The sequence below is a fragment of the Oncorhynchus kisutch genome, unplaced genomic scaffold, assembly GCF_002021735.2.
Source record: "Oncorhynchus kisutch isolate 150728-3 unplaced genomic scaffold, Okis_V2 scaffold868, whole genome shotgun sequence".
Lineage (NCBI taxonomy): Eukaryota > Metazoa > Chordata > Actinopteri > Salmoniformes > Salmonidae > Oncorhynchus > Oncorhynchus kisutch.
The window spans coordinates 76,327-101,479 of NW_022262813.1; the positions used below are offsets into that span (position 1 = coordinate 76,327).

General features: G+C 45.5%; 3 protein-coding genes and 1 non-coding gene across 4 annotated transcripts in view; 2 read left to right on the forward strand and 2 right to left on the reverse strand.

The window, feature by feature from the left end:
* Positions 1 to 1,957: 1,957 nt before the first annotated feature.
* On the reverse strand, positions 1,958 to 7,598 carry LOC109878920 (NADH dehydrogenase [ubiquinone] 1 beta subcomplex subunit 10). Its single transcript, XM_031816781.1, has 4 exons — positions 7,367 to 7,598; positions 6,689 to 6,827; positions 5,296 to 5,435; positions 1,958 to 2,494 (listed from the first exon to the last, which is right to left on the reverse strand). The coding sequence occupies exons 1-4, from the start codon at positions 7,512 to 7,514 to the stop codon at positions 2,409 to 2,411; spliced, it is 513 nt and encodes a 170-aa protein (XP_031672641.1). The 5' UTR covers positions 7,515 to 7,598; the 3' UTR covers positions 1,958 to 2,408.
* Positions 7,599 to 7,977: 379 nt separating this feature from the next.
* Positions 7,978 to 18,160, forward strand: LOC116362685 (60S ribosomal protein L3-like). The gene is made up of 11 exons (XM_031816780.1): positions 7,978 to 8,050; positions 9,026 to 9,240; positions 11,401 to 11,593; positions 11,967 to 12,135; positions 12,310 to 12,445; positions 13,676 to 13,862; positions 14,363 to 14,523; positions 15,567 to 15,668; positions 16,563 to 16,658; positions 16,863 to 16,982; positions 18,011 to 18,160. Exons 2-11 carry the CDS (start codon positions 9,238 to 9,240, stop codon positions 18,071 to 18,073), a joined length of 1,230 nt encoding a protein of 409 aa, XP_031672640.1. The 5' UTR covers positions 7,978 to 8,050; positions 9,026 to 9,237; the 3' UTR covers positions 18,074 to 18,160.
* LOC116362689 (small nucleolar RNA SNORA71) lies at positions 17,493 to 17,618 on the forward strand. The gene has a single exon (XR_004207774.1). It is a non-coding gene; the product is annotated as a small nucleolar RNA SNORA71 (small nucleolar RNA).
* A 491-nt stretch (positions 18,161 to 18,651) lies between the features above and the next one.
* The window catches only part of LOC109878930 (testis-expressed protein 2), a 29,164-nt gene continuing 22,662 nt past the window's right edge, over positions 18,652 to 25,153 (reverse strand). Inside the window, exons 6-12 of the mRNA XM_031816779.1 lie at positions 24,539 to 24,700; positions 22,146 to 22,245; positions 21,486 to 21,627; positions 21,103 to 21,252; positions 20,630 to 20,839; positions 20,315 to 20,435; positions 18,652 to 19,910 (exon numbers count right to left, since the gene is read on the reverse strand). Coding sequence (XP_031672639.1) covers positions 19,767 to 19,910; positions 20,315 to 20,435; positions 20,630 to 20,839; positions 21,103 to 21,252; positions 21,486 to 21,627; positions 22,146 to 22,245; positions 24,539 to 24,700 — 1,029 coding nt within the window. The 3' untranslated portion in view covers positions 18,652 to 19,766. The remainder of the gene's footprint in view (positions 19,911 to 20,314; positions 20,436 to 20,629; positions 20,840 to 21,102; positions 21,253 to 21,485; positions 21,628 to 22,145; positions 22,246 to 24,538; positions 24,701 to 25,153) is intronic.

A 25,153-nucleotide genomic window follows, 5' to 3' on the forward strand; every position in this document is an offset into this window, starting at 1 on the left:
ATGCTCTCAAGGGAGGGCCCACCACCTTGGGACTAGAGCTACATCCCCAGGTGGTGCAGCACCTGTGGGACAAGTTCGGGAGGGTGCAGGTGGACCCGTTTGCCTCCCTGGACAATGCGCACAGCCCCCTGTGGTACTCCATGTCGGAGCCACCAGGGCCTACGTGCTTGGATGCTCTGGCTCACGATTGGCCAGGGCTGGAGCTTTATTCCCCTGATCCAGGCTGTGCTGGACCGGACCAGGATGGCAGAGCATCATCTGCTTCTGGTGGCCCCATACTGGCCCAGGCGACCCTGGTTCAGCCTTCTGTCCCTGTGTCTGGGACACCATGGCAACTTCCCAAGACCAGACCTGCTGTCTCAGGGCCGGGGAACTCTTGTGGCATCGGAGGCCGCACCGCCTCAGTCTGTGGGCTTGGCCACTGAACGGCACCAATGGTCCATGTTAAGACTACAAGAGGGTGTAATGAACACCAAGCAGAACGCTAGGGCGGCCTGCTATAACCGCGGCATACTAGTTGAGCTGGCGGTTGTTCTGCTCTTGGTGCACTAGTATTGAGGTTGGGCCAAGTCATGAGGGGGGCACTATGTCCTCCAATACCTACAGTCTCGCTTGGATGAGGCTTCACAGCTTCTACACTGAGAAGGTATTTGGCTGCTATATCTGCCTGTCATGTGGGGTGGTATGGACAGGTCAGTGGGGCGCCCAGCCCTTGGTCTCCAGGTTTATGAAGGGGTTTGTCCCCTGCGTCCAGCTAGGAACCCACTCAATGGCGAGCTGGGATCTGGATGTGGTCTTGGCAGCTTTGGCAAAGCCGCCTTTAGAAACGTTGGAGTCTGCCTCCCTGAAACACCTCTCTATGAGGTGGCTTTCTTGGTAGCGATTACTTCATGAAGAGGTGGGGAGCTCCGCTCTTTCGGTAAGTTCTGAGTGCTACCGGATGGACCCCGGGGGGANACCCACACCAGGGTGTCTGTGCAGAGAGGACGGCCGCAGCTGCCCCGGCATCCTCCTAAACACTTTTGTACAGTGGATTAAATAAGGGTTTAACACCATTACTGTCTCTCTTAAACTGATGTGCTGTAATGTGACTATAATATGAATCAAGGTGTAAGATGCTGATGGCTGGAGATCATGTGACAGCAATAAGATCTATTTTGGGCATTTTGACACCATGGTTTATTATTACTTCAGGTAATGAGGACTTCAAGGGTTTAGTCCCCTCCTTCTAATCTGGATTTAACCAGCACTGCTCTTAACCCCCAGTCTTCCCTAAAAAAAATCAGATTGCTTTAGACCTTGGAGACAAGGTGGGTGCAATTAATGAACCTCATAGGTTAAGATTTGGATTCCTCTGGCTTAGTTGCCGGCTCTTCTGCAAATGTGTGCTGATAATTTGTTAGTCTGAATATTTAAAATGGTATCGCTAGATGTCTTTGCAAATAAAAGTATTTTGCATCAGGTATGCATGGACTGAGTGCAGCAAGTGTTTAGGACTACCTTATTGCTGTATCCCACACGTTTTGGAAGTTAAAGTGGTGAATTTCAAGCAAATTAAAGACCAGGGAGATTTTCCAATGCCTTGCAAGGGGCACCTGTTAGGTGGCTGAAAATAAAAAGCGGACATTGAATATATGCTGCATGATTAAGTTACTGGTTCAATGCCAAGTCACTGCAAAAATAGTCGCCCTGCCTTAGTTGCTGGAGAGGAAGGAACTACAATTTCACCTTGAGGCCAATGGTGACGTTCGTGGTTACGAGAGCTGGATGTCGATGAAGTTGCTCCATAATAATAACCTAATTGGGGGGGTTTTGCCCCTTCCCAATTTCGTGGTATCCAATTGTTAGTAGCTACTATCTTGTCTCATCACTATGGGCTCGGGAGAGATTAAGGTTAAAAGTCCTCCGATAGACCTTATTGAAAAGCCATCTTTTAGAATCATACAATGAAGAGATGTGCTATTAAGTAGATTTAATCATGGCTGCTTATTTCACAACGCTGGACTTGAATTTGACCAAGATGAATCCCAAATGAGTCAGATTTCTTGTATTCTGTGTCCCCTTGAAATGAGAATATTCAAGGCTTTTCCACTCAGACCCCAATGCGTTTTGATCAAGTGATAAGCTGGGACGCGCAATCAAATACATTGAGATTCAGTACTACTTGTGGCAGTGTACTTGCAGCCCAGCGGGACTAGACCACAACAGTTCCTATTCAAGAATGGTTTGAGTTCTGGAGATGGCTAAAAACTGCTGGAGTCACGGGTAAATGCAGCTCATTCAAAAAGTTGTCTGTTACTACAGCTAAACAATACAATGAGGACAATTATTTTTTTGCAATAAACATATTTACTCTACATTTCATACATAGGAGAGAGACTTGGAACAGAGTGATTAGGGGTTATTGTTTAAGCTTTTGCCTCGGCCGCCATCATCCTGTCTTTCTGCTTCATCAGACATTTCCTTGAGCTGGCGTAGGCTCCCAGATCCCCATCTACAACAGAGGAAGGACAACAGTTTGACAATGCAATGGAACAGTAGCCTCACAGCCTTAACATTTCTGCATTCCACTGCAGGAAATTCTTCCCTGGAGGTGTCATGAAATGATTAATATTGAAAAACATTCGGGCAGCAGCACTTAAGTTTCGAAATGTTTACTACTGAACACAACTGACACCTGAAGTTATGTTTCACTATATTGGATCACTCTGCGGGGGAGGGATACATCCGAGGTGAGGATTTACAGATTTACTCCCGTGTACACCTGTGTCATGGCTGGGGTCCGCCCCTATATATAGACCCCATGACCGCGACACTTTATTGCTGAGGTTGCGCTGTCACTCCTTTCTCTCAGGTGGGGTGGAGATGCTAAGGATGTGCCGCTGGGAGCTGGTCAGCACAGACTCCTCCCAATTCGGCTGGGGGGGTGTGACTAAGGGCAGGTTGGCCAGCAGCTGTTGGCTACACCCTTGGAGCGGCAGGCCCATCAATACACTAGAGCTGTACTGCTGGCCCTGCAGTCCTTCCTTCCACATCTGAAGGGAAGACATGTCCTGGTGAGAACGGACAACACCACAGTGGTGGCTTACATCAACCATCAGGGTGGACTGAGGTCGCACTGCCCCTCACTTTGGCACGGGAGCTCCTTCTCTGGGCTCCGGGACGCCTAGCGTCTCTACGTGCAGGGCACATACCTGACATCCTGAATGTGGCAGAGGATATGCTCTCAAGGGAGGGCCCACCACCTTGGGACTAGAGCTACATCCCCAGGTGGTGCAGCACCTGTGGGACAAGTTCGGGAGGGTGCAGGTGGACCCGTTTGCCTCCCTGGACAATGCGCACAGCCCCCTGTGGTACTCCATGTCGGAGCCACCAGGGCCTACGTGCTTGGATGCTCTGGCTCACGATTGGCCAGGGCTGGAGCTTTATTCCCCTGATCCAGGCTGTGCTGGACCGGACCAGGATGGCAGAGCATCATCTGCTTCTGGTGGCCCCATACTGGCCCAGGCGACCCTGGTTCAGCCTTCTGTCCCTGTTGTCTGGGACACCATGGCAACTTCCCAAGACCAGACCTGCTGTCTCAGGCCGGGGGAACTCTTGTGGCATCGGAGGCCGCACCGCCTCAGTCTGTGGGCTTGGCCACTGAACGGCACCAATGGTCCATGTTAAGACTACAAGAGGGTGTAATGAACACCAAGCAGAACGCTAGGGCGCCTGCTATAACCGCGGCATACTAGTTGAGCTGGCGGTTGTTCTGCTCTTGGTGCACTAGTATTGAGGTTGGGCCCAAGTCATGAGGGGGGCACTATGTCCTCCAATACCTACAGTCTCGCTTGGATGAGGGCTTCACAGCTTCTACACTGAGAAGGTATTTGGCTGCTATATCTGCCTGTCATGTGGGGTGGATGGACAGGTCAGTGGGGCGCCAGCCCTTGGTCTCCAGGTTTATGAAGGGGGTTTGTCCCCTGCGTCCAGCTAGGACCCACTCAATGGCGAGCTGGGATCTGGATGTGGTCTTGGCAGCTTTGGCAAAGCCGCCTTTAGAAACGTTGGAGTCTGCCTCCCTGAAACACCTCTCTATGAAGGTGGCTTTCTTGGTAGCGATTACTTCATGAAGAGGGTGGGTGAGCTCCATGCTCTTTCGGTAAGTTCTGAGTGCTACCGGATGGACCCCGGGGGGAGGAGTATACATCTCCGTCCCAACCCTTCATTCCTCCCGAAGGTTCTGTCAGACAGGCATGTGAACATCCCTTTTATCCTGTCTGCTTATGACCCTCCTCTCCGGCATGCTGTGGCTGCCTATGTGGAGCGGACACAGTCAGTGAGAACAGACCAGCTCTTTGTCTGCTATGACGAGAGAGTCCTGGGGGCTGTGCTATCAAAGCGGAGGCTCTCTCACTGGATAGAGGAAACGATTACGACAGCATATCGCCTAGCTGGGATCTGTGGTGGCACGTTCAACACGAGGTGTTGGTGTGTCCTGGGCTCTACTGCGAGGAGTGCCCTCGCTGATATCTGTGCTGCGGCCAGCTGGGCTTCCTCGTGGACCTTTGCTAGGTACTATCGGGTAAATGTGGCACCTCCCTCTGCGGTTGGTTCAGTGGTCCTGGGCGTCGCCTCCCCTTCCGGGAATGGGCCGGGACCCCTCTTCCACAATGACGGCCCCTGCGTCTTGGTTGCACACTTGGACTTTGCCGCTGGCTGGCCAGGTCCCTCTAGCACTGACTAATCTGGTACACCAAAATATTGGTGTGATCCAATATAGTGAAACATAACGAAGGTTACGTATGTAACCACGGTTATGAGAGCTATATGGATCACTCCAATCTTTTACGGTGCTAGAGGCGCCTCAAATTATGTAGATAACATGTCACGGCCATGGGGTCTATATATAGGGGCGGACCCTAGCCGTTACACAGGTTTACACGGGAGTAAATCTGTAAATTCTCACCTCGGATGTATCCCTCCGCTGCGAAGTGATACCAATATATTGTCGTGATCCATATAGCTCACATAACCGTGGTTACATACGTAACCTTCATTTTCCCAGGTTTGGGTCTGTTGATCTTCTCTCTCTGGCATGAGTTTTTTCCCCCATCAGTATTATTCAGAAATTTAAACATACATCTGCAGACTCAATAACGGGTGCTGTCAGTGGTTGGAGGTTCGAGCGACGCATAGGCCTAGCTGTCATTCTTGCCCCGTAGATGCTTGGAACATGCTATCAACAGTGTTACTGGCATATTTACATCCCTGAATTGTAATTGAGGCATGACTGGAGTGAGTGGTACTTACAGCGTGACTGGTAGGCCTTGGCCACGTCTGCAAACTGCTGCAGCTCCTTGGAACAGTTCTGGTGGTAGCTGGTACCCTCCCTCTGCTGGCAGGCCCTCAGACGCTCCTGGACCACCTTCACAATCTCCTGGTCCACCTTACTGGGCGGGCGGGGAAGGACACACACACAACAGACAGCTGTTAGGGACAAGGGTAGGGTGGTTGTGAATTCACTAAACAGGACAAGCCGATGAATGGTTAAAAGCAGTGGGTAACACGGAACCCAAACCGGCTGCGCGCGTGCGCCATCGTGCACAAATGTATTTTGTCCCCCCCACACCAAATGCAGGTTAAAATACCAAAACAAACTCTGAACCAATTATATTAATTTGGGGACAGGTCGAAAAGCATTAAACATTTATGGAAATTTAGCTAGTTAGCTTGCACTTGCTAGCTAATTTGTCCTATTTAGCTAGCTTGCTGTTGCTAGCTAATTTGTCCTGGGATATAAACATTGAGTTGTTATTTTGTCTGAAATGCACAAGGTCCTCTACTCCGCCAATTAATCCACACATAAAACGGTCAACCAAATAGTTTCTAATCATCTCTCTTCCTTCCAGGCCTTTTCTTCTCTTGACTTTATATTGCAATTGGCAACTTTCATAAATTAGGTGCAAGACCTCGTTCATCTTTCAGTCACCCACGTGGGTATAACCAATGATGAGATGGCACATGGGTACCTGCTTCTATAAACCAATGAGGAGATGGGAGAGGCAGGACTTCTGATCTGCGTCAGAACTGAATTTCTATTTTAGCCCTTGGCAAGGCAGACACTTGTTGGCACAATAATTTAATAACATAGATTTCTAAATCTATTTTGCAACGCACGCAACGCGAGTGGTGTAGTCAGCCTGTAACTGTCCTATCATATCTGACCACAGAACATTCATCTCTTGGACAAACTATGTAAGGTCAACTTCCCGGTAACCAATTGATGCGGATTCAGACTTTTCATACAACAGATGTGGAAAGCCTTTCGTGAACTTGCACTTGATTTTTTCCCCCTCTTACTAGCGGACTTTGCTGATAGGTACTTTGAGGGAAAATGACTTAATATGACTGGTTGTCCCACCTAGCCATTTGAAGATGTCGCTCTGGATAAGATGGTCTACTTTTTTTTACAGTATGTCTTGTCATTTAATCCAGTCAATGGGTTTTTCCTCATGATGAGAGTTGGTGTAGAGGGGTATCAAACTTCTGGAGGACCACAGTGTCTGCTGGTTTTCACACGTTCCTTTATTTCAGACTGGAAAACCATGACTATGTACTTAATGACCTTCATTGGGAGAAAAGTAAAGCCAGCAGGAGGAAAGTAAAGCACTGTGGCCCTCGAGCTTGAAAGAGGAATACTTACTGATCTCTCCTCCACTGCATCTCAGCCTCATAGTAACAGGTGTAGTCTCCCTCTGTGCACTCGGTCAGCTCTGGGACACGGCGGAACTTCTGGTGGTAGTAGTTGTACTTGTTGCCAGAGTGGATACCCTCCACAAGTTCTGTTGAGAGATGAGGGGAACATGTCAAAATGTACTTCTTGTTGATCATGTGGTACAAAGTACTTAAGGAGTCCTATTGCTGACTGATTGGTGAAAGCTATGTGGAACTTCCAGTCCAATGTTAGATCAGTGATATTACTGGAAAGAGGTGAAGGATGCATTTCTAGACCCTGAATTACAGTAATATGATATTTAATGAGTAGTATCTAGCTAGTGTCAAGTGCATTGCGCTGCATGCAACATTATGCACTACATCTGAATAAACTAAAACTGCAACACACATAGCTACCGAGCTAGGTAGAAAGCATAACCGCAACACTTGCTAGTTTTGACAGCTAACGCCATCTAGTAAGCTAACTGAAACAATTTCTCTGAAGTCCACATCTGTCATTTGAAATCCTCTATCATTATAAATGTTTAATGCCATGGTCTGTCTCCATGTATCTCGCTAGATATCCAACATTAGCTAGTGTTAGCAACCCCACAGATGGGTTAGTTCAAAATAATTGGCAAAACTTTAGCTTAGCTAGCTAGCTCACCTCTGAATGTGGTGACAGGGAGGTCCACGGAATAATAGAAGAGTTTAGTCAAAATCAGGGCTGGGTTGGGAAGGGTCGTCTGCTTGTCCACGATGGGAGTCTGGCGGGGAGGCTCTGGATACGCATCTTTATCATAGTCCGATGGCATTTTGCTGTCTTTTGTTAAAGAAAAAAAATAAACTTCAATTCGACCTCTTCTACGCTTCTGCGCATGCGTATGAGGAACAACATGGCGTTGGAGGTCAGAAGTAAGTATAAAATGTAATATGGTGAACATAAATACAATTTCAGTAAGATTAACAAAAAACGATTTGTACATTTTATTTACACCCTTTATCTCGAATATTACATTTACATTTCTTTCATTTTTCAAGCAGAGGTCGAAGGTAAAAGTTCAGCGCAGAGAAAATGTGTGGTCAGAGAGGAAGAGGCGACCCTGAACCCAAATATGTCCAAAACAAGACCAATACGTTTCTATGGCTTTGTTTTGGACCTAAACTTGGCGCCTGCCTTCCCGCCTTTGGGATCTCGTCAATATATACTGATCTCTGGTGTGTTCTAATTCAATGAACTTCCAGTCCACAAGGTGGCATAAAACATCAAATTACGAAAAAACGTTCAGAAAGTCATCAGTGTGCGCAAATCTAGTTGAGTCTGGTGAGCTGAAGAGGATGAGTTGTTACAGTAAGTTGTATTAATGAAACTGTTAATGATAAGCGTTACGATTATCAAATGGAGGTATTTTCCCGCGACTAGATCAGGTAGTTAGTTAGCTATCTAAAGTAGTAAAGAGTTCGACTAAAACAATGGAAATGCCATGAAAACGCTACGCATGTGCCACGTGGGGGTGATAATTTCAGCTAGATCCAGAATCTCCTCGTTGCCGCCAATTAGCCTATATTAAGACTTTTTGTGTATTTGACACTCATGTTTGGGTAAAAATGGGAGTAATACTTGTATGGATGTCAACCGCAAAGCTTGTTCATGTCATCGTCACCAAAAAAAACTATTTCTATATGACTAACGTTGCTACCAGTTTCTAAGAACTGGGGTTAGCATTTAGCCGAATTATTTTCTAACCCAGAGAAGGAGAACTTTAAATATTATGCAGTGAAAATAGTCAAGTATATCAGACCCGGATTTTAGTTACCACTTTGTGGTCCTGTTGGAACACACATTATGACGGATTTGACCAATATCCACTTTGTCTCAGATTTTGAATTGGGGCCAAAGAATGTGTCCTTTGTTCTGTCCCACACGTTTTGCGTGCTATTAATATTTTTACTGCATGTAGCTAGCGCGTTCCTTAGATCTGTTTTATTGTACTCTACGGTGACCGACAGTTCTGTCTCAAAATTGGTAAATAGTTGTCAGGAAAACAATTGCATTATGAAGTCATTTAGAGGTTTGAATAGCTATTGTTATTATCCTATATTTTTGCTTTTTTTTTTTTTAGTTTAAAAACAATCCCGTGTTTTGCGCTGGGGAAACATGGCATGTTTATTAGCTCGTAAAAGTTACTAATAAATACCCTTGAACCTTGTCATTCAATCTTCATAAGAGCCTTTAAGCCTACATATACTAAGTCCTCCTCCCAAACATGTTATGAATTGGTACAGTAACAGTAGATAAACAGTAGATGTCTCTCTCTCCCCACAGATGTCTGCAGCCAGTTGTCTGGGCACCCCACCACATGACCCACCATGAGCCAGTGCTGGCAGCCCTGGTCTTGTTTGAAAATGAATACGGCTCCTTAACTGGGCCAGCCACCAAATTAGAGCCCTTGCACAGAGTAACATCTTGAGTATGACTCTGACATCAGCACTTGTTCCTATCTCTTTCTGTCCCTTGCCTGGACGGCACACACAGACATGGTCAGTGGTCCGGCTGTCTTTTCTATATTTCTAACCTGAAGGGCACCTTGGGGTCTACTAACTTCGGTCAGGGGCTCTGTTTGTGTGTTTGTTTATGTGTGTATGGTTTGATTTTAAGTTTCTGGTGTGTTTTGTTGAGTATTAAGACAACTTGTTGAACACGTTGCATGCTCACTGTTCTTTCTCAGTATGCCATGTGCAAGAGGGCAATGGCGTTGTGCTTTTTGCACATGGCCTCAACATCGGTAATATCCTCATTTCTTTGGACTTTTGGCTGTTTCTCGGCTACCTCAGAATCATCTGCAGTCACAATGACTTTTTAGAGACGTTTTCTTTGAGTTTCTCAACTATTAATTTGTAATGAATGCTGTATCGGAAATATTTCCCATTAGTTGTGCTACTAACTTGGTTTGAATAATGAAGGATTTGTTTCATGTGGACAGAAATTAATCTATTGACCTCAAGGCAACACCTTTTCCCCAGGTTTTAGTCTCTTTCAAATCTCCGACATGCACAGAAATGTACAACGCTTGCATTGGTCCATTTGCAAGAATATTCTTAATTTTTTTGCTGTCACAGAAATGCACTAGTCTGTTCAGTCAGCTTATGAAGGCATATTTCTAGTGTGGGTATGTTGATCCCTGTAAAATTAATTTTCCACTATTACTCTGCATGTGTTCTGATGGCAAGTATTTATTTATTTATTTATTTATTTGACCTTTTTATTTAACTAGGCAAGTCAGTTAAGAACAAATTCTTATTTTCAATGACGGCCTAGGAACAGTGGGTTAACTGCCTGTTCAGGGGCAGAACGACAGATTTGTACCTTGTCAGCTCGGGGGTTTGAACTTGCAACCTTCCGGTTACTAACGCTCTAAACACTAGGCTACCCTGAATCTTGATCGTCACTAAATTTCTCAAGACCGTCTCTTTGCCTGTATTAGTCTGTGTATAGGCTGTTCAGCACACAGACACTTGTCTTGAGCAGCCGTTACTGAAACTCCGAGGCCGACAGGGCACACAACATGGCCATTCATTCTCAGAATGCAGCCGTTAGGCCTCTTCCTGACACCTGTTCTTGTCACCGAGCTAATCTGGACAAGATGTCTGTCATAAACACGTAGGATGTGTGGGTTACTAACGGTACGAATGGGGAGGAGGTGATTTTGGGGATTCTTCAGGGCTATACCCCCCCCACCCCTGGGAAGGATCTGGTTCTTCAACTTGGTCCCCGAGCATTTCATTTTATTCTGTAGGTAATTCTGAGACACTCCGTTTAGTGTAATGTTTTACATTTCATATGGTAGGTATTCATTTGTTGTCATCACCCATTTCGTGTAATATGTTACAAATTCGGAACATGTGAATTTTAAATTGTGAAACATGATGGGTTAGGAATTCTAGCTAGGTGGCTAAAGTTAGATAGGCAAAGGGTTAAGATATTAGGAATTGGGTTATTTCTATTAACATTTTATTTCACCTTTATTTAGTTATTTATTTAGTTTATTTTAATACAATAGAAAAGTCTATATACAGTGTGTGCAAATGAGGGAAGATTAGGGAGGTAAGGCAATAAATAGGCCGTAGTGAAGTAATTACAATTTAGCAAATAAACACTGAAGTGATAAATGTGCAGAAGATGAATGTGCAAGTAGAGATACTGGGGTGCAAAGGAGCAAAAATATAATATAATATATCAATAGAGTTAGCTAACATGTTAAGTAGTTAAAAAGTTGTTTGAGATTTGTACTCGCCACCTTTGGTTTGCTAGACGTTGGCGTTATACACCTAACCCGACCAACCACCCTACTTTCCTGTTTGTCCTCTGTCTTTATGTAACCAAATGTATGATATTGGAGTGTCCAGGATTTACCTGTAACCAGTCTAGTCTGGGACCAGCCTGTGCTTTGTTTTCTATGTTATTGATAAGTTATTCGTTTATATTGTACTTGTTTTCACTAATCCTTGTATTACTAGTTATAGTTCTGTTTAGAGCCAAGATCTAGTAACCCATGTTTGATACTTCAGAGAAGGGTGATATGAATTCAACTGAAATGTAAAAAATAGACATCAATCAACAGCAATAACCTGGGGTTTTAGAGCCCTTGAAGCATTATCAGAAGTTAATTGACGTGAACATCTGTTTCGACTCCCTCCCAGTCTCACCGTAAATTCCACGCGCCCCGCCATGGGCACATGGGCTTCCTGCCCTGCAAGCGCAGCAAGAAGCACCGGGGGAAGCCCCGCAGCTGGCCCCAGGACGACCCCAGCCAGCCCGTCCACCTCACCGCCTTCATGGGCTACAAGGCCGGCATGACCCACATCCTGCGTGAGGTGCACCGCACTGGCCTGAGTATGTACAGTCTGCCTTACAGCGTGGGATGATGTAAGATTTGGATAGAACAATGTATATGTGAACCAGGAGTAAGAGCCATGAGAGAATTAGACCTGGTCCCAGATCTGTTTGTCCTGTCTAGACAAGGATGTCTGAGAAGACGCTGTATGATATTTAAATTTCTGAATAATGGTGATGGAATCAAACCGCTGATGCCAGAGAGAGAACATGTGGCATTGACCATAGAGCCCAGCTCTGTTTTCAACCCTAGTCTTTCTCTCTTCTGCTCTGACATTGATATGACACTTTGTCGTTCCTCCTGTAGGCTACACACAGGCCATTTGTCTTTATCATTTTTGTGGCGACTGACACATATCTCCTCTCCCAACAGAGCAAGCCAAACGTGAGTCTGTGGAGGCGGTCACTATCATCGAGACTCCGCCTGTGATGGTGGTGGGGGTTGTTGGGTACATCGACACAGTCCGTGGCCTGAGGTCCTTCAAGACCATCTTCGCCGAGCACCTCAGTGATGAGTGCAAGCGCAGATTCTACAAAAGCTGGTGGGGCACATTGAAGTATAGACTGTGACTGACCTCTGTGCAGATGATGTTTGATGTTTTAATTTCTGAATAATAGTGTTGAAATCAAACCGCTGATGCCAGAGAAGGAGGGGGAAGTAACATATGATCAAGAGATTATTTTTCAATCTCTACCCTGTATGTAAACTCTTCCAGGTACAAGAGCAAGAAGAAGGCATTCACCAAGTATGCCAAGAAGTGGACAGACGAGAGTGGCAAGAAGCAGCTGGAGAAGGACTTTAATAACATGAAGAAATACTGCACATCCATCCGGGTCCTCATCCACACTCAGGTACATAGAACCCTCTTATCAATCATGTGATCCAACAGAAATCCTCCACTCCTATCCTCAGTGAGTTTCTATTGGCTTGTGGTAAGTGACAGCTGGTGGTATCCCTGGGGTTCTTCTGTCTCCACCCCAAGGACCTCCCTTCAGAACGGGCACGGCTGTCTGAGTTATAGCCTACCCAGCTCCTACCAGTCACATGGCAACTGAAAGGGGGGGAAAAAACCTTCCCTAATCTCAAGTCCCCCGTTGCAAACAAATGTCTTCTCTCTCTCGCACGCACACATGCAGAGGAGTACTAGAGTATGGAGTTTCAAATGACAGTTTAAAAATACTCCTGTGAGGAGCAGTACCTCGACTGCACTTGAGGAAAGTTTGTGTTGGCAACAAACATTACTCAATGTTACTGATAGAATTCAGGGTATTGTGTCTGTTTGTTGAAGCAGAGATATGATTACTGTAAGATGTGGGGATACAGCAATGTGAATCATGTCTCCAGTGAGAGTATTCCCCTGGTTCCAGATCTGTTCTAGCGGTCTTGATAATTCTTATGGTCGGTGTCACATTTGGCAGATGTTTTTTCTCTTTCTGCAGATGATGTATAATGTTTTAATTTCTGAATAATAGTGAAGGAATCAAACCACTGATGCCAGAGAGAAAAACATGACCATATGAGTCAGGGCCGCACAAATAGACAAGGCTATCGGAGACCTGACTGATGACTCACAGGACTGTAGGGTGAAGTTGCCTCTACACCAGAGGTGTCAAACATACAGCCCGCGGGTGTATAGATAGATTAAAAAAATAATGTATATATCATTTTAAATTTGTGTGTGTCGGAAAACAAACTTTAAAATGACTAAAACCAAATCTAAACTGTAGAAATAATAGACCTACATTCATAGTTTCTTGGAATTGAGTGAGCATTGGAGGGGGTGGATAGAGGATGCATTTTTGCAAATTGGTGGCAAGTAAATATTTGATAAAATTCAGTGCGGCCTTCCGGGTGTCGTTGTAGACCGACTGCGGCTCCCGGGGCAAAATGAGTTTGACAACCCTGCCCTAGGCGCTGATCTTGACATTTCCCCCAATAATGGGTAGGATTGGGGAAAGGGAGGCTAATCCTGGATCAGAGACTGAATCCTAAAATAAATCTTATTTAGTCAGTGTGGAAGTGAAGGCACTAAAGTTGTGTGAATCTTGCTGGCTTCTGTACATTTATAATTGTGTCTCTAGATTCGCCTGCTGCCCCTCAAAGCTAAGAAGGCCCATATCATGGAGGTGCAGCTGAACGGCGGCACCATCTCCGAGAAGGTGGACTGGGTCAAGGAGAAGCTGGAGCAGCCCATCCCTGTGTCGTCAGTCTTCTACCAGGACGAGATGATAGACGTCATCGGGGTCACCAAAGGTCATGGGATGAAAGGTAAGAGGTTTTGAGGTACTTGGTCGTCGAGGTAAAAGGGTCACCGTAGAAGATATTCCTAGGCACAGATCTCCCACTCATCCATTTGTTCTGTCTTGCTACCAAATGTGACAATGTCCTCTGTGCAGATGATGTATAATGTTTTAATTTCTGAATAATAGTGAAGGAATCAAACCACTGATGCCAGAGAGAGATTTTTGTTGTTGAGAATGACCATATGAGTTGTCACTCAGCCTGGGGATGAGTGTGAGAAATCTATATGGACATTAATGACATGGCAGTACCATTGGTTATAATATCTCCAAAGTTGAGACATGTCTCTAGATATAACAGAATGGCTCAAAGACCCAGAGTTTTTCTACTTGCTCATATAATCTAATTAGTAAAAGATGCATGTCAATGTCTGCTGACTGACGGTATATTACTATTCAGCTATTATATTCTATTGGCTGGTCCTGTGGCGTAACCCATTTCCTACTGGTTTTCCTATTGGTTGTCAGGTGTGACCAGTCGTTGGGGAGTGAAGAAACTGCCCAGGAAGACTCACAAGGGCCTCCGTAAGGTGGCCTGTATCGGAGCCTGGCACCCTTCCCGTGTGGGCTACACCATCGCCCGTGCCGGCCAGAAGGGCTACCACCACCGCACAGAGCTCAACAAGAAGGTCCGCAGCACCAGGGCTCTAGATGAGATGGGCATGTGAAATTCATTAGTTGAGATGGGCATGTGAGATTCATTAGATGAGATGGGCATGTGAGATTCATTAGATGAGATGGGCATGTGAGATTCATTAGATGAGATGGGCATGTGAGATTCATGAGATGAGATGGGCATGTGAAATTCATGAGATGAGATGGGCATGTGAGATTCATGAGATAAGATGGGCATGTGAAATTCATTAGATGAGATGGGCATGTGAAATTCATTAGATGAGATGGGCATGTGAAATTCATTAGTTGAGATGGGCATGTGAAATTCATTAGTTGAGAGATGGGCATGTGAGATTCATGAGATGGGCATGTGAAATTCATTAGATGAGATGGGCATGTGAGATTCATTAGTGGAGAGATGGGCATGTGAGATTCATTAGTGGAGAGATGGGCATGTGAAATTCATTAGTGGAGAGATGGGCATGTGAAATTCATTAGTGGAGAGATGGGCATGGGAAATTCATTAGTGGAGAGATGGGCATGGGAAATTCATTAGTGGAGAGATGGGCATGGGAAATTCATTAGTGGAGAGATGGGCATGGGAAATTCATTAGTGGAGAGATGGGCATGGGAAATTCATTAGTGGAGAGATGGGCATGGGAAATTCATTAGTGGAGAGATGGGCATGGGAAATTCATTAGTGGAGAGATGGGCATGGGAAATTCATTAGTGGAGAGATGGGCATGGGAAATTCATTAGTGGAGAGATGGGCATGGGAAATTCATTAGTGGAGAGATGGGCATGGGAAATTCATCAGTTGACCAAGTGTTCCTTGAAAAATCGATGTTTTCTCCTCAAAGGGACTGACTACTCTGTAAAATAGTTTTCTTCATATATTATACTTTGTTAATGAACGATCTGTGTGGATGTTTGAGTTGCGTATTCAACTGGAACTAGTTTGGGTTCTGTTGTGACTGTAATTACGTAGAGATACTGTACTGCTTAGACTGTGGTTCACCACCATCATGCTGTTTCAGTGTTTTACTCTGGTCTACAGATCTACCGTATTGGCAAAGGGATCCATGTCCAGGATGGCAAAGTGATCAAGAACAACGCTTCCACTAACTACGACACCACCCAGAAGACTATCACCCCCATGGTAATATAATGTTATTGACATGGTACTGAGCCTGGAAATGATGTGCTATAACATGGTAACCATTCTAATTCTTACTGTTGGTTCAAACTTCTTCGGGATTGTGTCCCGTCCACAGGACTGTTTAGCTAACGTAGGCTAATGTGATTAGTATGAGGTTGTAAGTAACAACATTTCCCAGGACATAGACATCTTATATGGGCAGAAAGCTTACATTCTTAATCTAACTACACTGTCCAATTTACAGTAGCTATTACAGTGAAATAATACCATGCTGTTTGAGGAGAGTGCACAGTTTTGAACTTAAAGTTATTAATAAACAAATTAGGCACATTTGGGCAGTCTTGATACCACATTTTGAACATCAATGGTTCATTGGATCAGCCCAAAACGTTGAAAATACACTGCTGCCATCTAGTGGCCAAAATTGAATTTCCACCTCAGCAGGAACAATACATTATGGCCTTCCTCTTGCATTTCAAAGATGTATTATCTTTTACCAGATCTATTGTGTTATTCTCGTACATTCCTTTCTCATTTCCACAAACGTCAGTGTTTCCTTTCAAATGGTATCAAGAATATGCATATCCTTGCTTCAGGTCCTGAGCTACAGGCAGTTAGATTTGGGTATATCATTTTAGTTGAAGATTTGGGGGTGTGGGTGGGGTGAATCGTTTGGAGGTTTTAATGACGTGATGCATCCTCTCATTTGATCACCAGCTTTGTCTGATGTCACACTGTAAAGCCAAAAGTAGAGGCCTGACATGCAAGATGGGTATATGGCCAGTATTTGCACTATAATCTAGTATGTATTGCAGGTTGTGGCCATTAATGTGGTGTACTACTTGTTTAACCTGTGTAATTATTCATCCATCCTCTCCTGTTGTCTGTCTGTAGGGAGGGTTCCCCCACTATGGTGACGTGAAAAATGACTTCTTGATGCTGAAGGGTTGTGTGATCGGCTGTAAGAAACGTGTCCTCACCCTGAGAAAGGTACAGTGCCCATGTGTTAGTGACAACTACCTCTGTGCAGATGATGTATGATGTTTTAATTTCTGAATAATAGTGAAGGAATCAAACCACTGATGCCAGAGAGGAAAACATGACCATAGGAGTTGGGAATGCAAAAGCATGAGATATATTTGACCTTGTGTTGAACTCTAACCACTTGTGTGTTTATGTGCTTCTCTCTCACAGTCCATGCTAGTGCACACATCACGCAAGTCCAAGGAGACCATCGACCTCAAGTTCATCGACACCACATCCAAGTTTGGCTACGGTCACTTCCAGACCCCCCAGGAGAAGAGGGCCTTCATGGTGGGTACCGGCTGGGTTTGGGCCTGGGTGGAAGGGCCCGCTGGCTGTGGATGGATGTTGGAGTGAGATGAATCATTGTAGAGGGGAGTGGGACTGATGGACAATGTTAGTGATGGAGGAGTGGGACTGACGGACAATGTTAGTGATGGAGGAGTGGGACTGACGGACCATGTTAGTGATGGAGGAGTGGGACTGACGGACAATGTTAGTGATGGGGGGAGGAGTGGGACTGACGGACAATGTTAGTGATGGGGGGAGGAGTGGGACTGACGGACAATGTTAGTGATGGGGGGAGGAGTGGGACTGACGGATAATGTTAGTGATGGGGGGAGGAGTGGGACTGACGGACAATGTTAGTGATGGGGGGAGGAGTGGGACTGATGGACAATGTTAGTGATGGAGGAGTGGGACTGACGGACAATGTTAGTGATGGAGGGAGGAGTGTGGGTAAGTAAAGGAGAAGGCTGTAGGTTTATGTAGGGACAGCGTAGGTTGGGGTGGAGGCGGACACCCTGTATCGAAAGTGACTACGGCATGACTGTTGTCCTAGTCATTGATAATACAGGAATAGTGATGAAAGATTTTCCCGTGTTTGTTGGAATACCTGTTCCTGTCAAACCCTGTATCTTTCGAACATCTTCAACAATCAATGCTTTTAACGTGTTAAAAAGAAAAGATCCGTTTTATTTTGTGTGACCCCCCCCTGGTGTGATCTAATGCTATGACAATTGTGAAATTGGATGTTTATTAGCTGGATTCTGAATAGTGCTCAGAAAAATAAGGTCAAGGGAATTGAGATGTGGAATTAAAGGGATGTGGACTGGAGCATGATGGGGAACGAGGTGGAGTGGTGCTCTCCCTAACGCGTTCCAAATGGCACCCATAGTGCTCTGGTAAAACGTAGTGCACTATATAGGGTGCCATTTGAGACATTACCCTCGTTCTCAGCTGACATGACCCATGTCTGGGTGAACCTGTTGCTTTAATACTGGACTTCTGTTGACCCTGCTGTGACTTTTGACCTACAGGGCCCACTGAAGAAGGACGTGCTGAATAAACTGCCTGTCGAACCCTTGCCAGAGGAGGCTTAGACGTGATGGTGGTCCACCGTTCTAACTAGCTCAGAGAAACAAGTTCTTATAGTAACAGTCTTCTAATAAAACAGTCTTATCTATCCAGGTGGTGTTTGGCTATTCTTTTCAAATAAGCTTCAGCTTAGTTTAGACTGCCTATGTCTCAAATGGCACCCTATTCCCCATATAGTCAACTACTTTTGTTCAGGGCCCAAATGACACCCTATTTCCTGTATAAATATAGAAGGGGCTGCCATTTGGGGGACCAATTTGGATAAGTGACTAATGGTGGCACGGTGATGTATTGGTAAATAAAATTGTTGTGGGGAAGAAGTAACTCTCCCTATACTTTCAATGTATCACCTCTTTCCCCCCCCCCCCCCCCCCCCACACAAACAAAACAAATGATGGCTAAACAAGAGCACTTGTGGCTTCCCTCCACTATACCACTGGTGGCTCACGGTTAAAAACGGAAGTCAAATTTCGGTTGGACCTTGTATGCAATTGACCAATAAAGATGCACTAGATATCTTAATCATGTATTTGTACTGTATTTTTATGAAGTTTTATTTTTCCCACAATATCTTGATAGCCTGTCCATTTCTACATGCTTTATTGTCAGTTAGTCGATGAATGAAGAGGGGGTACACTGTCCAAAAATCCACTCAAAGACATTGAATGAACGTTTTAAAGAACCAATAATCTAGGAATCTACTCTGGGCTACAATCACTGTTAAAATAGGAATTGTTCAGGGAGTCCATTTTGTCAGGCCAGTAACACACCAATGTTCTGGCCAGCCCACTGGACAACATGAGTACACCGCTCACCTTCAAGAGTTGAGGACAAACTGATTCAGTATATCACAGCATAGTCATCGTACAGTGACAGTTCATACCAGTAATGCCCATATTCACTTTCCTTCAAGTGAACATATCTACCTATTGCTGTTTTATTCAAAATGGCACCCTATTCCCTATGTAGTGCACTACCATAGCAGGGTCCTGGTCAAAAGCAGTGCACCATATAGCACAGGGGGTTGGTGGCACCTTAATTGCAGAGAATGGCTTGTGTTAACGACGAGTGGAATTGGTGGAATGTTATCAAACATGGTTGCAACCTCCTATGATATATATATATGGTGCCAACTGAGACACACAGTCTTCATTACACAGCTTAGTGTATTTTGTTCTGGAGGCAGCTATGCAGAGTGGTCACTTACTGGCACTGCCACAAAGTCCAAATCTGATTTGAAAACCTATCCTTAACCCTAAACTTAAATTAAGACCAAAAAGCCCATTTTTGTGTATGAATTTTTACAATACAGCCTATTTAGAATTTTTGCTGTTCCATCTAGTGGAAATCGTTCAGTTCTGCCTCACGGAGAAGACTCACCCCAATAAACATCAGCCTGGTTCATTACAGGACTATCGCAGGTCACTTCTCTATTGCAAAGTGCTGTCTTAAGTTCAGTCAGTAGGGCTGGGCGCTATACCAGGCTCTATGCGATTATACCAGTCCCTCTGGCTGCTCAGAACATAGCCATGCCACTGTCCAGTCATGCCATGTTGTACATGCCCGCCACAGGCTTCACTATGACCATCCCTCACAAGCTAGGACTGAACCAAGCCCTATCTGCTCAGAATCCACTGTGGATCCATGCCCACTGGTTTTCCATTTATTTTCTTCTCCATCCACTGCCACAGTGAGGCGCTATTCAGACACGTAGTACTGGGAGTCGTTGGAGGAGCGGCGGGAGGAGTGGGCTGGAGAATGCTGGGCTGCTGGAGGGTTGTCCAGCACGGAGGACATGAGAGGAAGATAGAGGTCATCCATGTTGGGCATCACAAACTCCTTCTGCAGTGGACGCAAGAACAACAAGCAATGCTAAACAAATATACATAGATAACAATACAGAAGATGAAGTCCTAGCAACTTGCAGGATCAACATAACACTGTATGGTGCACCTTAACACTGATGTGGTACCAGATGGCTGGGATTGGATTTATAGTAGTACACATAATTAGGGACAACTGTATTAGTCAAGCTATGTGTAGATATAAAAATAGCTGATGCAAACACTTCTGCCCCTTACCTATGAGTACAGTAAGTCCAGACAGGAATCAAACAACCATTCTGTTGCTACAGTATCATCATGCTTGGACCTACGCTTACCTTGACCACAGCACTATATCATGATGATAGTCTCGTGTACGATGTCATGTTCATGTACCACCTCACAGGTGGAGGACAGACTGACCTGAAACTCTCGACTCAGCTTCTTCTCGATCCACTCTGTGACGTGTGTGAAGGTGACCTCCCTCTCCCCTAGCATGGGACGCACACGCAGGTCCAGCCTGGGAGGCACACGGAAACTGTACCTGTGGGGGGGAAGACAGAAAGAGAGGGAGAGTCAGGGAGACAAAAATAAAGACAGTAAGAAAGACCTGCTTGAGACTTAAACAAAAACAAGAGCCAATGTACCTTTCAGTTCAGTGTATCTATAGAATGATATAAAAACCACAGAACTAGAATGATTCTATTCATATGGTTAAAGCTAGCAGGTTTGTAGTACCATATCCTGTCAGTAGGGGGAGGTGGAATGTTGACAGCCAGAGTCCCTGAGAGTTCTAGAACTTCCACAGTGAGCATCAGTGGCATGTTGGAGACCTCAGCGATCTTCTTCTTGATGTACTCGTTCTCCGTGGCCTTCTGGAAGTACTTGGACGAGGCGATCTTGTCCACGAACCTCAGGAACCGTCTGCCGGTGCTCCCACCACTCCCACTGAGAGGAGTCATGAAACGCAGCTCAATAAAAACACTCTCACAACTTTAAAAAAATGCTCAACTGTGGAACTCACTTTAAAGTGACAACAACAGTCTCTCATCCAGTGAACAAAACAGTGCAAGGGTTAACAACTTGTCTTAAAGAATGTAAAAAATAAATGTCATGACCTGTGTCCCAAATGGAGCGTTATTCCTTCTATGGTGCACTACTTCTGAACATGCCCATAGGGAATAGGGTGCCGTTTGGGACACTCAATTTACCCATCAGTCGCTGGTGGTGGTGGCGTGCCTGTGCTCTTATCTCCCAGAGTTCCCTGGGGTTCAGTAGGCGGCACCTCCTCCTCATCAGACGAGCCGGCACTGGAGGACTCCTCATCACTGTCAGCTAATACACACAGCCTGGGCTTGGAGCTGAGACACACACAAAATACTTGAAATACTGCATTTGGATCCAAATGATTGTGAGTCATCATGAGTCATGGTACAACTTCTATCTTCGTTCTAATCAGTAATCAGGGTTACAAAACTGTCTTCTTTATACAGACAACAAACACATGAACACACACACACAGCATGAGCCAAAACAGTGTATCTGCGATGCAGGCTGATCTGTGGTGTACGAGGACATAGGGATCAGGTCTTACCCTACTTGGCTGGTCTCTGGGATGTGTCCGTCAGCATCCACCCCAATGGACTTCTCCTTCCCCAGTTTACACAGGTTCAACTTCGTCTCCAGGGTCATCTGTAGGCAGCCTGTATACACCACCTCCATCTCCAACCACAGGCCTGGAGGGAGGGGTAGAGAGAGAGAGGTCTTTATGAAGGTGATACAGAAGTGAGAGATTTGCACACACACACACACACACATACATTTTGGATCAAATCATGATTTCCTATTCGAGACAACCATTATTGTTGTCATTTTATCATAAAGGGAAAGGGAGGTGGCAGATGTAGTATTGTTATTCAGTGTCATATGGCAAATTGAGACTAATGACAATAGTAGCCTGATGGGAAGTAGCATTAGCTTGTTATTGTGTGTGTAGGTAGATCAATGTTAAGTGGATTGCTAATCCTGCGGAGGAAGACAATAGGAAGGAGCTTAAGGATAAATGGCACCCCATTCCCTTTATAGTGACAGACCTGGTCAGAAGTAGTGAACTCTAAAGGGAATAGGGTGCCATTTGGGACTTAGTCTTAGAGTAGGACACAAATTGGATAAAGTCAGCACTGGGTCTGGTCTGAGCAGGGGAAAGATACAGATGCGCCACACACACACACACACACACACACACACACCCTACCTCTGTGGTCCAGTGAGGGTTTGGAGATGCTGAGCGCCTGAGGTATGCAGGTACCCATGTCCAGATCAGCCAACTTCAGTTCATTCACAAAGTACGGTAACTGTAGGACAACATACAATGATGGTGTTCATAAAATGTAGGACGTGTGTGTGCATGGTGTGTGTGTGTGTGTGTGTACATGCATGCATGTGTGAGTGTGTGTGATCGGGTGATGGGGAGCTGCAGCACATGACAGCCCATGATAGAGTGAGCTGACAAGGCATTAACCCTCCTCCTCTCCTCTCATCCCCCTTTCCACTCTCCAATGTTGATGGCCTGCTGCCCTCATCTGACCTTGTGCTCAACAGTATGACTGATGTACAGTGGGGAGAACAAGTATTTGATACACTGCCGATTTTGCAGGTTTTCCTACTTTCAAAGCATGTAGAGGTCTGTAATTTTTATCATAGGTACACTTCAACTGTGAGAGACGGAATCGAAAACAAAAATCCAGAAAATCACGTATTATTTTGAAGTAATTAATTTGCATTTTATTGCATGACATAAGTATTTGATACATCAGAAAAGCAGAACTTAATATTTGGTACAGAAACCTTTCCTGTAGTTCTTGACCAGGTTTGCACACACTGCAGCAGGGATTTTGGCCCACTCCTCCAAACAGACCTTCTCCAGATCCTTCAGGTTTCGGGGCTGTCGCTGGGCAATATGGACTTTCAGCTCCCTCCAAAGATTTTCTATTGGGTTCAGGTCTGGAGACTGGCTAGGCCACTCCAGGACCTTGAGATGCTTCTTACGGAGCCACTCCTTAGTTTTCCTGGCTGTGTGTTTCGGGTCGTTGTCATGCTGGAAGACCCAGCCACGACCCATCTTCAATGCTCTTACTGAGGGAAGGAGGTTGTTGGCCAAGATCTCGCGATACATGGCCCCATCCATCCTCCCCTCAATACGGTGCAGTCGTCCTCTCCCCTTTGCAGAAAAGCATCCCCAAAGAATGATGTTTCCACCTCCATGTTTCACGGTTGGGATGGTGTTCTTGGGGTTGTACTCATCCTTCTTCTTCCTCCAAACACTGCGAGTGGAGTTTAGACCAAAAAGCTCTATTTTTGTCTCATCAGACCACATGACCTTCTCCCATTCCTCCTCTGGATCATCCAGATGGTCATTGGCAAACTTCAGACGGGCCTGGACATGCACTGGCTTGAGCAGGGGAACCTTGCGTGAGCTGCAGGATTTTAATCCATGACGGCGTAGTGTGTTACTAATGGTTTTCTTTGAGACTGTGGTCCCAGCTCTCTTCAGGTCATTGACCAGGTCCTGCCGTGTAGTTCTGGGCTGATCCCTCACCTTCCTCATGATCATTGATGCCCTACGAGGTGAGATCTTGCATGGAGCCCCAGACAGAGGGTGATTGACCGTCATCTTGAACTTCTTCCATTTTCTAATAAACAGTTGTTGCCTTCTCACCAAGCTGCTTGCCTATTGTCCTGTAGCCCATCCCAGCCTTGTGCAGCTCTACAATTTTAACCCTGATGTCCTTACACAGCTCTCTGGTCTGTATAAAAGACAGGTGTCTTTTATACAGGTAACGAGTTCAAACAGGTGCAGTTAATACAGGTAATGAGTGGAGAACAGGAGGGCTCTTAAAGAAAAACTAACAGGTCTGTGAGAGACGGAATTCTTACTGGTTGGTAGGTGATCAAATACTTATGTCATGCAATAAAATGCAAATTAATTAATTAAAAATCATTCAATGTGATTTTCTGGATTTTTGTTTTAGATTCTGTCTCTCACACTTGAAGTGTACCTATGATAAAAATTACAGACCTCTACATGTTTTTTAAGTAGGAAAACCTGCAAAATCGGCAGTGTATCAAATACTTGTTCTCCCCACTGTATAAGTAACAAGCACAGAGCCGTACCCCAGTGCCCGAGTACCTTAGAACCCTAGTGCCCCAGTACCTTAGAACCCTAGTGCACCAGTGCCCCAGTGCCCCAGTACCCCAGTGCCCCAGTACCCCAGTGCCTCAGTGCCCCAGTGCCCCAATGCCCCCGTACCCAGTACCCCAGTGCCCCCGTACCCAGTACCCCAGTGCCCCCCCAGTACCCCAGTACCCCAGTGCCCCAGTACCCCAGTACCCAGTGGATGCACTGTAGTTGGATTCTATAGGACTTACCATGTAGTGCAGAGACATGGAGGATATTGATATTATTTTCTTTACATACAGACATTTCCTCCATCTTTCCATTCATCCATCCACCCACCTACCTACCCACCCAACCACTGACCCACGAACCCATCCATCCATCCATCCATCCATCTACCAACACTCCCACCCACCCACCTACTCATAAACCCACCAACCCCCATCCCCTTCCTCAACTCCCAGACTCACCCTGATCTTACTCAGCTTCTTCTGGATCTTGTGGGCCACCAGGTCCACCCAGTACTTCTCCCGGAGGAAGTCCCAGAAGATCCTCCCCACCAGGGCATTGACCCAGGCTGGTTGGCCCTCTGCTGGGCAGCCCCCCTCTGCTGATGCCTCCTCACTGGGGAACTGGATAGAAGAGAGAACAGAACAGAGCCGGTTTGCAAAAACAATTCACAGTAGGCGTGCTGATCTAGGATCAGGCCCCATCTCACTACTACCTACTCTACAACAGATGCTCACCACACAGGACATCCGAACAGAACACACAGCCAAGCCAGGGTCATATTCTTTAGTGCAAACAAGTCACAACAAATCGGTCAAATTCAGGTAGGTCCCTCCCCATTTTGGTTGTTTGCTTCCGTGCCCAATGAATACAACACAGCCAGGTACACTGCTCCTATTAATATCCCAGCCAGGTGATATCTGATCCATTTGGTCCACTCAGCATGTATACAGCATCTTGCTGAGTCAGTCAGTATCTATCCTCCTCTCACCAAGGCCAAAGATTGACTGGACTGTAACTGTAACTGTGGCTGTATTGAGGTATTCTAATCAGTGTGAGTTATGTTAAGGATTTTA